The sequence below is a fragment of the Falco rusticolus genome, chromosome 3, assembly GCF_015220075.1.
Source record: "Falco rusticolus isolate bFalRus1 chromosome 3, bFalRus1.pri, whole genome shotgun sequence".
In the NCBI taxonomy this organism is placed as follows: Eukaryota; Metazoa; Chordata; class Aves; order Falconiformes; family Falconidae; genus Falco; species Falco rusticolus.
Genome location: NC_051189.1, coordinates 55,149,837 through 55,163,255, shown reverse-complemented (window position 1 = coordinate 55,163,255; position 13,419 = coordinate 55,149,837). Strand labels below are relative to the sequence as shown.

The following is a 13,419-nucleotide window of genomic DNA, read 5'->3' as shown; positions in this document are numbered from 1 at the left end:
TTAACTTCTGAAGTACACACTCTTAAGGAAAAAAAAATAACAATAACACAAAAACCAAACCCCAAAAGTTGGGACCCTGCTGTGCTAAAAAGACCAGTAGCATTCATCTTTTGCCCTACAGTAACATCCAAGTGTCATTGTGTCAGCCAGGACCGTCCACCATTCAGAAGCCTTCTGTATACAGCACTTAACCAAGGATCTTATCGACTGCTTCAAAATTTAAGTATTCTGTCAACACACAATACCCTTTAATAAAAGAAAAGCAGTAATACTTACTTATTTTTCCCCTGAATGGAATCCCAGTACTTGTTATTTTAACAAGCTTCTGTCTAAGCTGCTGCTTAGCTTCTCTGCCCACTCTGGTGACCTATTCAGTCTTGGCTGCTCTAGGAAAGTCTTTCAAAAAAAGTTATGTTCTTTAACTCCCCTATTTCCTAGACACTTTGGACTCACTAAACTGCTTCCTTTACATAGTGCTGATAAGGACAGTGTCTTCACAGACATGTAGTTCGTTTTCTATCTGCAAGCCTGCAGTACAGTGGCAGAAAGAAAATGCTTCCAGAGCAAGAACACTATGCCATCTGCAAACATTTAATTATCAAGTTCTTCTGATTTGAATAGCTTCTCTTTAGAGCTTTAGTACATATGAAAGACACATGCATATACAGCACCCAAAAATGAGCACAGCAAGAATCATCAAGGCATGACTAGACCTGCCACCATTCTAGTAGGAGAAACCACCTGCCAAATGATTTTCCTGTCGGTAGCTTTGTTCTCCCACATGCCATGCATATACATGACCCGTAACGCATTATATTTCATGCTCTTCTGTGTAAGGGAAAAATACCAATCTTTACCTGGGCACCTGTTTGAGCACAGAGAACCTTCCAATGAACTTGTTACTTTCAAACAAGATTAAAGGTGCACTAGGTATTTCTAGGACACTTCTACTCATTTGGAGGGGAGGGGAAGAAATAGGGACAAGTCAGAAATGCATACAGCCAGCACAGGTTTTCTTGGTGCAGACACACTTTTAGTTTCTCAACAATTATCAATGATGAGTGCAATTATCAGCTGTTGGAAAACACTCTCCTTTCCCCAAGTTTGCAAGTTGAACAGTGTTTCAGTTGTTTGGGGCATTGCCTACAGGCCTTGACACACTGAGGTCTCACCTTGATTTCCACTATTTCAAGCAAGAGCTGCAGAACAGAATTGACAACAGAATTGCTCTGTTGTGCTCCAATGATTGAAAGAAAGCAAAAAAAAAAATAAAACCCAACACCAAAAACCAACCAGAAAAGGCTGTCATCTGTTTCTAAGCTCAAGGAGAAAAGAGCAGAGAAACACAGGTACTGGTGCCATGATTGAGGGGCTAAAGACTCTATGGTTCTAGGTCTAGTACAACAGTCAGCCATGACACCATCCCCAGACCTAACTTTGAAATCACAAAATTAACCTCTTTCTTAGCTTCCCTGATTTTGAGTCCCTCATCCCTCTTCATCTCTCCCTCCCACACACCGAAGGCTCCCTAGACCTTACAGAGATTAGCATAGCTGACTGCATTGCCAGGTGGCAGAAAAAAGGACTGCTGATGGACTCCAGGATTTTTCTAGACAGATTTGCCCAGGGTGCCCATATCAATAGTTTTCCCTTGACTGCAGGGTGTCATCACTGCTCCCCTCACCTCCACATGGAAACGTAACAAAAAGTCTTATTAAGGTGTCACCTGGACACAGTTTACAGGCACCTTCTTCATTCACAATCCAGTAAGGTAGTAGGTCTAAGTTTAACAGCCACACATGTCTCCCAGACCACAAACCAGACACATATTAAAAGACAATTATTTGTATCCCAAAGAGCATGCATGCATTCATTCACAAGAACACACACAGCCACATCTAACCCTCGGACATTCAATTACATTTCCAAAAATTATGAAACAAATTAAGGCAGTACACCGAACTCCTAGAGATTAATATTTGCTAGTTGAACTGCATGCATTTTTTTATTTATAGTACATCAGTTATATATGCAAGAGATAATCTCTACCATGGCGTAACCTAACTAAACTCAAGGACTATGACCCACAGCATTTTGACCTTAAAGTTTCTCTAAAAGTGACAAGCTTAATTTGTTACGACAGATTCCCTAGTTGAGTATAGAACCCATTTAAAACAAGAAATGAAGAAACCTTTCCTGAATCCCTTGTCTCATTTGCTGAGGTTTTTCATCAGCTTGTAAACAAATGCCCTTTTCAAAAACACACACCCCCCCCACAAAAAAAAAAAAAGGAAGGAATGACACTAGCTACAAAGTAAGAAGATCAAACAGACTACAAATGAAGTCAGTTTACAATTGTTATTTGTTCTAAACTCATGCAATGTGAGCTTTTAATTTACTGTTAAATATAACCTTTGATAGTAAAAGTGAAACTTAGAAGAGTCAGTATACTCATCAGCATGCTTTATCTAGCATTAGTTAATGAAGAAGCAAGTTTAAAATAAAAATAAAGCTGATTCCTTTAAAGAGTACCTTTCATACAGCTTCAGTGCTGGCAGCTCAAGTACTGGAGATAAATGTCAAACTCAGCCAGAAAATCTAGCAGAGATAATAGCGTGCAAGAAACCTTGTGTTAAACTTCTCCTACAACTATATAAAAATACTAAAATCCAACTGCTCTTGGAATGCAGGTTCTGGTATCTGCTAGACATAGTACAAGGGAAGTCCTGGTTTGCAACAATACTTACTAACCTTGTGCCAAAGTCACTGCAGAAAACGTTTCCAGTGGTACGATCTCCGACACAAACGCCTCAATAAATGTTCACATTAAAGCAATCGAATTATCTTCCTTTTTCCCCCTCACATGTTTTAACTGTTCGGCAAGAAGTATCTGCGCTCATCTCCGCCTGACTCTGAAGGGTTCATCCCAATGTCAAGAGAAAAAGCCACCCAACCACACGGAAATGCCAAACCCGGTCCCCCGCGCGCAGCACCTACCGCGGACCCGGAGTCGTGCGGCGGCAGCAGCGGCAGGAGGTGCCGGGGCGCGCAGCGCGGCGGGCGGCCCCTTCACCTTGCACCAGGGCGCGCAGCGCGGCGCGGCGCAGGGCAGGGCCGGGCAGGGCGGGGGGTGGCGCCCGCCGCGCAGCCCGCGCCCCGCCAGGGCCGGCGGGTCCCGCCGAGCGCGGGGCACGGAGAAGGGGCGGAGGAGGCCGACCCGAAATAGCGGGGCGGGCCCGCTCCCAGCCCGGCTAAAAATGGCCCGACAGGCCGAGCGCTGCCGCCCCGCCCCGCCGCCGGGGCCGGGCCATCCGCCCGCCGCTCATGGGCCGCGGCGAGTCCCGCAGCCCGCCGGGCCGCCCCGCACGGAGCCCCGCCGCAGTGGCCTATTTTTGGAAGCGCCGTCGCCGCTCCCCTCTGCGGCGTCGCAGCAGCTCCCGCCGAGCGGGGCGGCGAGGTCACGCCTTCTCCGGCACGGGTGGCGGCCAGCACGGCGCTGCGGGGACCCCGCTCCCGCAGCCGGCACCGCAGCGGGCCACAGCGCCCGCCCCCGGGCGAGGAACCCGGCCGCGCTGTCCCGCAGCCGCTCGCAAGCGTCCCCGCCGCCGCGGACAGCGGCGCTGGGGGAAGGAGCGGCACCGGACAGATGGAGCGTTCCCCGGTCACGCTCATGCACCATTTCTAAGGCAAGCGGAGGATGCTGGAGCTCGCCGTCTTTTTTTTTCCTCTTTAGTGCTGCATTAGCAGTTCCATTTGCAGGCTGCACGCTTACGCTACAGTTTACACAGCGCAGCAATGGGCAATGCTAAACAAAGAAGTTTTCTCTAAAAGACAAAGCATGTTCGCTGGGGTTATCCTTACGGAAGCTAGCAGCCCAGCCTCCCCTCATTAGTCAAACAGTGGCTTCTGGTATGCTGACAATTTAAGTTATAGGGAAAAGAATTCTCCTTAAAGTGGCAAGATAAAAAAGGTACCAAGAAGCTTGAGAAAATGTTCGTCCTAGAGGGAACCAGATTTCACGGGACACATACACTACAACTGAAAGGTCTCACGGAGCAATTAATTCCTCTGTACTCACAGGAAGCCCCCGTAAGACAAGCTGCAGTCAAACAGTTGCCTGGAGACAACAGGACAGGCAGGAAAGAAGCTTTTCGACAACAGTTGCAGAGTTATCCTTCCTGAAGGTCATTCAGCAGTTTCAAGTCGACAGCAGCCAATTATTGCCAGAGCATTCACGGAAGTTGGTCCCAAACATTGACAACACCTAAGCCTTAACTTCATTATTGAGGATCATGATCAGAAGAGAAACAAACACTAAAGATATATAATTTTTTTTTTAGAGTACTTTACACAAGTGTTTTTATATTAGAGTTTGATACTTATCTACTTGGAAGGAATATTAAAGCATTTAATTGGGGTCCTATCACTTGTCAATACAGAACCCAATATATTGTTTTTGCGATGCCAGCAGAACTGCAGCCTAGAAATCAACACTGAATGGCAAAAAACAGGGCCTTTTCTTACAATGGACAACAAACCCAAATGCTGTGGGTTCAATAACAGTAATGCTCAAGGAACGTAACTTTTTGGAAAGGTTCAAGTCTTAGGAAGAGATTGCTGCTGTAATTTCCCTCATGAGCTTATGGCATCTTTAAAAGCCTATATTACATTCTGGAATTGCAATAGTTTTAAGTTTAAAAATATCAAGACGCAAAACTCTCCACAATCACATTGCCTTGTCATGACCAACTGATCTCACTAGCTATGGTGGAAATTTGAGTTCACACCTCAGCCTATCCCTCTGTGCCGAAACCTAGTGCTTCCAGATTAAAGTAAGGCCTCTACAACACCTACTGAGACTGTTCAAGTTCAAGTAAGGTGAAATTACAATTTCACCATATGTTTTGCCATATTCTACTCTGGAAAGCTATTTTAGTCTGGCTTGAAGCAAGATGCCAACACAGTTAAGGAATACTAACTAACACTATACACCCACTGTTGTAACAATTTCCCCCTCATCCACAAATGGAACTGTCAACTTTAATATTAGATTTTCTTAAAGAAAAAAACCCTCACTGTAAAAAAGCAATGCTTGTTCCACTCTGCCAGAGTTTGACTCAAGCAAGTCTAGAAGACTCGTGACTGAAGACAAGAAGAATTGGAAAGGAATGAGGGGAAAAAAAAAAAATGTATCTTAAACCAGCCCTAGACAATGGAGCCAGTGTTTGCAGCTCACTGTTAAAAGAACTGGAAGACTAACAGCACCAACACAAACCTCATTTTGAAACAGCTTACTGACGACAACAGAAGCCTAACTAAGCGATTACTGTTACTACAATACAGGAAGACAAGTTTATTCCACGGACTAAGGTATCTTTAAGAGGGGAGAGAAACACCAGATATCCTACCCCATAAATTAATCAGTTTGACATACATTCGCAAATTGAAGCATTTGCATGATGTTTAACACCATACATTTGTCACTGGGAAAGCCAAGTTCAATAGATAGCATTTGCACACCCACCAAGCACATGGTCTGAAAAACAAATTCAGAAGCAGTATTGTTCAACAATTCAGTTAGCCAGTACAAGAAAAAAAAAAATCTCAACATTTTAACCTTCAAATCAGCAAAGCAACTGCCTTATTGAATTCAAGCATTCAGTTTGAACCTTAGAAGCAGTAGTTTGTAAGAAAAATCTGTGTCTCTTCTGAACACTCAATAGTAAGATATCCTTTTGTAGAGGAACTTAGCTACTCTTTCTTTAAAAGCATGAGTTTTCATCACATTCAGTATGCAAAAGGACAGCTTACCAACAATATGAAGATCTATGTGTTTGCGCATTTATTTTTGTAACAGGTAAGCAGGGAACTAGCAAAATATACTAAGCCATTCAACCCTTTATAGACTCATGCAGCACAATACATACCCCTTCTTGCTTTGCAAATAGGTTGAGGCAGTCAGCCAGGGCCTCACATGTTTCCTGGGATACTTCAGAGACCACATCAACTTTTTGCAGGAGGGGAGAAGATATTCCTGAAAGCACAAAAGATTAGTAGCATTAGGGGGACACTGTAAATTGCAGGATTCTTTTAATTATTTTTTTCCTCCAAGTAATACAGGCATAACATTCATATCCTACAGGAAGGCTGGTGAACTGCAAGATCTGTGTGAGGAAACGGCAAGGAAAAGTAGCACCGAGGGAACATAAGTTCTTTCTTTTGCATTCTTTCCCTAGTACTGGTATAAATGGCACATGAATGGATCAAGTTTCTCTTTCAGCATGGCTTAGAAAACAGAGGTAGTAAGCTATGACAGCAACACACTGGAAAGTTACTAGCAACAATCTCCTTTTAACCACTTTCTAGATCTAAGAGCCTCAGAATTGCCAGCTGACAGAATTCAAATACAAAGGAAACTGCACTGGTTTAATGTAAGTGAGAAATGTAGCTCCTTTTGCCTTCTGCCACGGTATTACATAGAACAGAAAAAATTTTCCACAGTGCAGCTGGAGATTTAGGTTTGAAAAAATAGATGGAGACTTACAAGTGCACTGATCAATAAAAGGGGAAGGAAATCTTATTTTAGTGGACTCATCTTCTGGATAAGTAGCACTGCTTGCAGGGCAACAGTACCTCACATCCTGCCTTCTGTGACCATTTATAGCAGCAGCTACATGCCTAGAACCAGCAGAAAACCATGATAACCCAATCAGCCAGTAGAAGTTATTTAATATTTGAGTTCATCTTTGAAGATTTATGATGTACAGCAACTCCTCAGAAGTCATGCAAACTATTCTCTCAGGAAGCATACTTGTTACAATTAAAATAAGGGTTCATTTAGAGGCCACAGACTCCAGGATCAGTTGACACCATTTAGTAACACAGGTGCTTCAAGTTGATGTCATAACAATATAGACTAAGTAGTCTGGCAGTGACAGTTCTTGAATATTTTGCAACTTATACTGCTCATGCAGGACAAGATACAGTACATATCCACACACTAATTGGTGTCTGATACCACATCTCACTACTGACTTAGGAATTAGGAGTCTCTACTTAGAGCAGCTATCAAGAACAGCTAGCACCTCTAGAAGAAGGGGCAGCACAGTGAGTCAGTACAGGTCCTAAGGTAGCCTTTTTTATTACTCAAAAGCTTTTAGGAGATGTTCCACATGGAAGAACATTTAACTCGAAATCTGCATTCTTCTGGAGCCAGGGGAGTCAAATACTTTAAAGATACCACATCAACCTAATGTGAGAACTGGGAGAGCTGCAGCAGTTCTCTCTGTTAAGACCCACAGAAGTTGCACATGAATGTGGAAACAGTTCACTGACCTGTCAAGTCACAAACATTCATTAGGATGAAAACAGGAACTTATGCCTGCTATTGGCCAAGACTAGCGGTTTCTAGGAAAGAGACAGTATCTGGTTTTGCTTTACTATGGGTTTTGGTTACTCAAGCTGTGTATTTCTTGAGAGTAGTGAGTATCCTCACTAGTTCTTCAGGTCAGCAATATGGGGTCAGAGAAGCTGCCCCTACATCTACCCAAGAGAAATTTTTCCACCTCATGCTAATTTTCAAACTGCTTTTTTTGTGACTAATTCAGATTTTATTGTATTATTAATTACAAAGGCTTCCCAATAAAACACTCATATGTATTATAAAACCTTACTTTTCTTTGTGAAATAAAAATTCGGTAAGAATTCAGTTAGTGCAAGATATGTTAACATCATGCAGTAACTTACACAGTAGCATATGGAGAAAAAGCTGGGGTTAGACTCCTTTTGGGAGGCCACAGGGATGGAAAAGGAAGAATTTTTTTCCACCTGAAACTTGTTCTGTTACAGACTAGGATTTGTACAGATAAACAACTTGTTGTCTAGTTTGAGCTTCATAAATTTTAGTCACAATATGTAACTAGGACTCATGTTCACAAGGAACAACAGTTACATACTCTTACAGAACTCCTTAGTTTAGTACATGAGCAACTTGTGTACATGTTTTAGACATTAAATGAAACCGGTTATAAACTCTTAACAGCCTGATGCCTGTGCTATTTTTTGGCAGTTATGCTTCAAAAATCCAGGTACACATCGAGATTTATTATATAGAAATGAAGCCCAAGAAGTTCAAATCTGGCATAAAACTCACAGAAGTCTGTGGAATATATTCCATCACACCATGGCTCCAGTTCCTTGTATAGTTTTGTGATTTCACTTCACATCCTGTCTATCATGCCTCAGCTTTCATTGTATTTCTACTCACTACAAGTTTTTTTTTTTTGAGTAAGACAGCTAGCTCTTTGTAGCTGTCAGGGGACACTTATGCTCTGCAATAAGCTACCAACTATAGATTCTTTTTAAACCTTCAAAGCAAACCCCTATGTGATAGTACTCAGTAAGCACTGTATCTAATGGCAGTTTCACATTTGCAGCCACAGAAAGCTGCTTTCAGTAAATGTACTTATTAGTCATTTCTCCAAATCTGAAATCTTAGTTCTTAGCAGTTACTATAATGTTACTTTATTTGAAGCTTTTTCAATGAGGAAGACAATCCTATATTTTCAAGCTCCTGAAAATTTAATTTCAGATTAAAGCACATGCTGCTTAAAAGAAAATAGTTGCCTGCTAACAAACTGCATTTTAGAAGAATAAGTTTTACCTTTTGCAGCATCCAAAGATTTAACCATTGCAAGGAAATCCGAAATCTCTTTACTGAGTCTTTGTTGGCATGCTTGTGCTTTCTGAAAGACAGCAAGGATAGCTAGTTCAGAAATGCCTTGTTCCGAGGGAAGTGTATGTTTATTCTCCATCAACTATATTGAAATGTTTAAATTTGGAGAGCATTAAAACTTAACAAAGATTCCCAGTGACAGATACATTAAATCTGAAAAAAATTACCTTAAGTCCCTCTAAAGTCACAGAAGCAAACAGAAGATTTATGCACATTATATGGCTGACCAGCTTTTGTTTAAATTAGCATAGCAAACCAAACACCAAAGGATGTTGGATGTACCACTTTTGCATTTCCTCCCCTTTTTTATTAAAAAGTTTGAAAACCCAGAAGAGCCAATGCTTGTTCTTTGACAAACCTGAGGCCAAAAGTAAGCAAATGCATAGGTTAACTGATGTACAGCAAGTACAGTGACATGCAGGAATACACCCCAAGATCCTATTCCAAGCCTGCATTTGAACTTGGAGACAGTTATCTATTAGATAATACCATCTTCTTCCATAGGCTGCTGGGAACTGCCAGCACCAGCTACCTCCCGTCTCTGTTCTGCCACGAACCACTTCAAGTTCTTGTACCAAAAGGTATGGTACAAGCCACTTGGAGTTCAGTCTCATGAAGATTTTTGCATGGCAGTGTCAACTTTTCCTTAGAGTAAAAGCTTTTAGAAGTATACGTGTGGCAAAAAGCAAGAAACAGACTGAATGCTCTAATTATCAAGGAAGACTCATTTCCATTGCAGGTCTCTGCGATCACTGTACAACACATCTAACGTGACCTGAGGTTCATTTCTAAGCCATTCCATTGCCTGCTTTATAGAGGTAGAGATCGCTGAAGGGTATTTTTGTTATCCTGCAGTTTTGGTGTCACCAAATAGAGTACACAAGGCTCCCTCTCCTGGCTGAAAATCTCAAGCAACTGTCTACCTTGCAGTAAGTGCTGGTAAAACTGAAAACCACAGCCCTTTAGCTGTAGATTAACATAATTTTACACATAGTCCGAACAGGAGTACATGACAGTAAGCAGTACAAATACAAGCAGCACTTATGCATCCATGGGACAAAAGAATCATTAATTTTAGCTGAAAGTACACTAAAGCATTTCAACACACAACAATACTAAACTGCAACAGCCTAGATGCACGAGCCAAGTAAGTACTTGAGACATACTTTCAAAGTATCCTGTAGATCTGTAACAGATACTGTATCATCTTCCTCATCATCACTACTCAACTGTTCTTGTGTGCAGTAATGAGTGCTATAAGCAGAGTGGTCTTCTATTGCTTCCAGCCAACTCTGAACAAAAAAACCCAGAGTTAATACACATTTGAAAGGTCATCCCCAGAAGGCAACAGCATACATGCAAAAGAAAAAATCAAAATTTTCGATTGATGTGAGATATTAATTAGTAACATGAGACATCTTAATAAGCAGAAAATAAGATTATTAAAAATGGTTACCTGTATTGAAGATGAGATACTCTGTGGTCAGACTGTCACAGACTTATCTGATTAAACTTTAAGCACAAACATAACCCACCCCTCAGCCTACCCAAAGTCACACAGAAAAAAGTTGCACCAATTAAGAAAAGACTGTAGGGAATGTGTTCTGCATCTTTGGTTTTCCATTCAGACAGCAAGATCCCTGTGACAAAGTCTGCTGCCTTATGTGTGACAAACTGTTTACAAAACCGGAAGCGCTATCATAATTAAGAGGTAGATTATTTTCTTGTTCATTACATCAGAGTGGCAGAGTTTGGCAGGGACCTCTGGAGGTCATCTGGGCCAGCCCCCACCCCCACTCGCCCGCTTCAAGCGGGGCCACCTAGAGCTGGTTGTCCAGGACCACATCCAGATGGCTTTTGAATATCTTCAAGAATAGAGACTCTACAGCACCTCTGGGCAACCTGTGTCAGTGCTCGGTCACCCTCACATTTTTTCTTATGTTCAGAGGGAATGTCCTGTGTTTCAGTTTGTGCCCATCGCCTCTGGTCCTGTCACCAGGCATCACTGGAAAGGGCCTGGCTCCATCCCTCTTTGCACCCTCCCTTCAGGTATTTACATATATTGATAAGATACCCCAGAGCCTCTCTCCTCTAGGCTCAGCAATCCCAGCACTGCCAGCCTTTCCTAGTATTAGAGATGCTCTTGTCCCTGTAATCATCTTAGTGGGGAGCCCAGAACTGGACGCAGTACTCCAGTTGCCTCCACCACTACTTCATCATGTTAGTACAGTTACAGAAGCACAATAGTAAATACACTACAAATAACCCTAAAAAAAAAAGTTATGCTCTTGTTTCAGGCCCATCTTTTAAGAAAATATAATTAAGTCATCTAGGAGGATGGCTAAGAGTAGAACGTACCATTAAACACTTTTGTTTAGGATAACAAACGATGAAAGAAAGTGCAACAGAAGGAAGTTGCAATAGAAATTTACCACATGGAAAAGAAAAAGAGGTAGTTAGACTAAGAACATAATACAGGCACAGACCTGGAAAACAGGGTGGCAATAATTCTAAAAAACAGAATGACAATCTGTCCATTTTTGCTATTTAGTCCATAGTCATGCTACAAGATTCAGTATCTGCACTTATGTTACCAAGTCCTGGTGATCAAGATACTGAACCCACTGCTAATGCATTCACAGCAAGTAGTACGCAAATTATTCATTACGGAAATTAGATTTTAAAGTCTTTGATGGAGAGTCATTATTACCTCTCTAGTCTGAGAAGGAAGGCTATTTTTAGGAATCTTGAAACGATGAACAGTGTCATCAAAACATCTGACAGAAAAGAAGCAACTGTCTGTAGATTTTACCTAAAGCATTGTGGAGAAAACACAAAATTAGTATAATGAATTAGTAAGAAAAGAGAACACTTAGGAGTAACCAAGGAGGAGAATTACTTCCAAATCAGATGGTTTTGCTTCAGTTTTGACACAAATTAACTATTGTTTACAAAACCTGGTCAGAACAGTTTTGCAAAGTATGCTGTCTTGCATTTTACATCTTGAATGAGAATACAGAGGTTATGTCAAAATACTACATTTGCACCACTTGATTCAGGCAAAAATCACAGCAATGGTGCAAGACCACCAATATTAAGGAATTTGTAGATACGGGAAAGTAAGAGTGACTTTTCATGTATTAAGCGTATATATAACTGTAGTTTAAAAGAACTTGTTGTGCCAATCCACTAGGACAGGTTTACTTCTAAAACAAAAAGTATTGAAATGATTCTAAATGCATTTTCCTTACACACTTCATCTTCCTTTGTATTATAAATGACACCTGGCCTGTTTTTCTTCTGTCCTCTGTTCACCCCTTCCAAAAGGAATACCCACAAGCATAATAGAATTTAAGAAAGTTTTCAAAAAATCACCTTCAGAATTGATCATCTCTGCAACTTGAGATCAGCTTAAGTTACACAATCAGTCACAAGTAGCCAACGACAGCTACAGGAGGAACTAGAGCTTTGCTATTCTGTATCACATGCCCCAAACAGTTGTTTTGCACAACTGAAGAGGCATGGTTTTAGGAAGCCTTATGTTTGTTTAAATCTTGAAGACTTTAGGAAGAAGTGAAGGAGCTTTATGGCCACTTTACATATAAGAATACTTTGCTTGAAAAGAACTAGCATTTTTTTGCAACACCACAAGCTTTTTCCCTTTTTTATAAACTAGGGATGCCTACCAAGCTAGCTGAAGTTTTCATTGCCTAGGTATGGACTACCATGATACAGAAAAGCCAGTAGACAGAAGTAATTTCACTTCCTACCGTGCAGACAGCTTGTGTCAGATGCTTGCATCCCTGACGATGATCATTATTCACTGCATCAGCTCTTTAAAAGAAAAAGAGATTTAATAAAGTGAAGACAGGAATTCAAAACGCTTTTCAGAAATTTAAACACAGAACTTACTGTCTCCGATACCAGGAAAGGACTCCATGTTCTAGAACTATCCAGTAGAGTTTCCAACCAAAAAATCGTGAGCTCTAAAAAACCCAAAAGAATTGTAAAAGGCCAGGTAAGGTTAACAGCTGAAGAGTTAGCTTGAAGGCTCTTACATAGAACTGGTAGTCATTAGGAACACATTTCAGGTTTTACATATCTTGGTGATCACAGCAACCTGAGAATACTTCACAGTTACAGTGCTATTCTCTTTTTTGGAAATATCTAAAGACAAAAGTGCTGTTGAGCCTGTTATTCAGTTAGAACTTAAATATTAAATATTAAAATGCTGATTTTTTTAATATTACAGGGGTTGTTGATCACCACAAAATTCTACATTGTAAAAGCAAATAAGAAACAAAAGACACTGGGATATCCAAATACAATATTTTACCTTCCACAAGCTTTAGTATATAGTCCTGGTTTAAAAACAGTTTCTTGTATTACAATTGTGAGTGAATACCTAGGAAAATTTACACTGAAGAAAACTTCAAAGATTTCATTAAGGAAAATAAAAATTAAGTATTTATGTAGAAAAATCGAGAAACTTTTTTGTTTAAGCAAGGAAAAAAATAACCACTTGAGTATCAGAGCAAAACAAACTTGAAACAACCATTTGATTGACATCTTCCCTCAAAGTTTTAAAATTTCCAGAAGGTGGAGAACTTGTGGCAAAACATTAGCAATAGATTATGAAAGATATTATATTAGTCATAGATTAAAGACATCTATTCGGGAAAGAA

The 13,419-nt window shown here is 40.8% G+C and overlaps 1 protein-coding gene across 3 annotated transcripts in view; it reads right to left on the bottom strand.

Annotated features, from left to right (window-relative positions):
- OSBPL1A (oxysterol binding protein like 1A) overlaps positions 1–13,419 on the bottom strand; it is a 78,422-nt gene that overhangs the window by 45,091 nt on the left and 19,912 nt on the right. For all 3 annotated transcript variants that reach the window (XM_037380670.1, XM_037380672.1, XM_037380671.1), the window contains 6 exons: positions 12,647–12,720; positions 12,505–12,568; positions 11,445–11,546; positions 9,901–10,026; positions 8,663–8,744; positions 5,928–6,034 (listed from right to left, as the gene is read on the bottom strand). In XM_037380670.1, the coding sequence (XP_037236567.1) occupies positions 5,928–6,034; positions 8,663–8,744; positions 9,901–10,026; positions 11,445–11,546; positions 12,505–12,568; positions 12,647–12,720 (555 nt within the window). The remainder of the gene's footprint in view (positions 1–5,927; positions 6,035–8,662; positions 8,745–9,900; positions 10,027–11,444; positions 11,547–12,504; positions 12,569–12,646; positions 12,721–13,419) is intronic.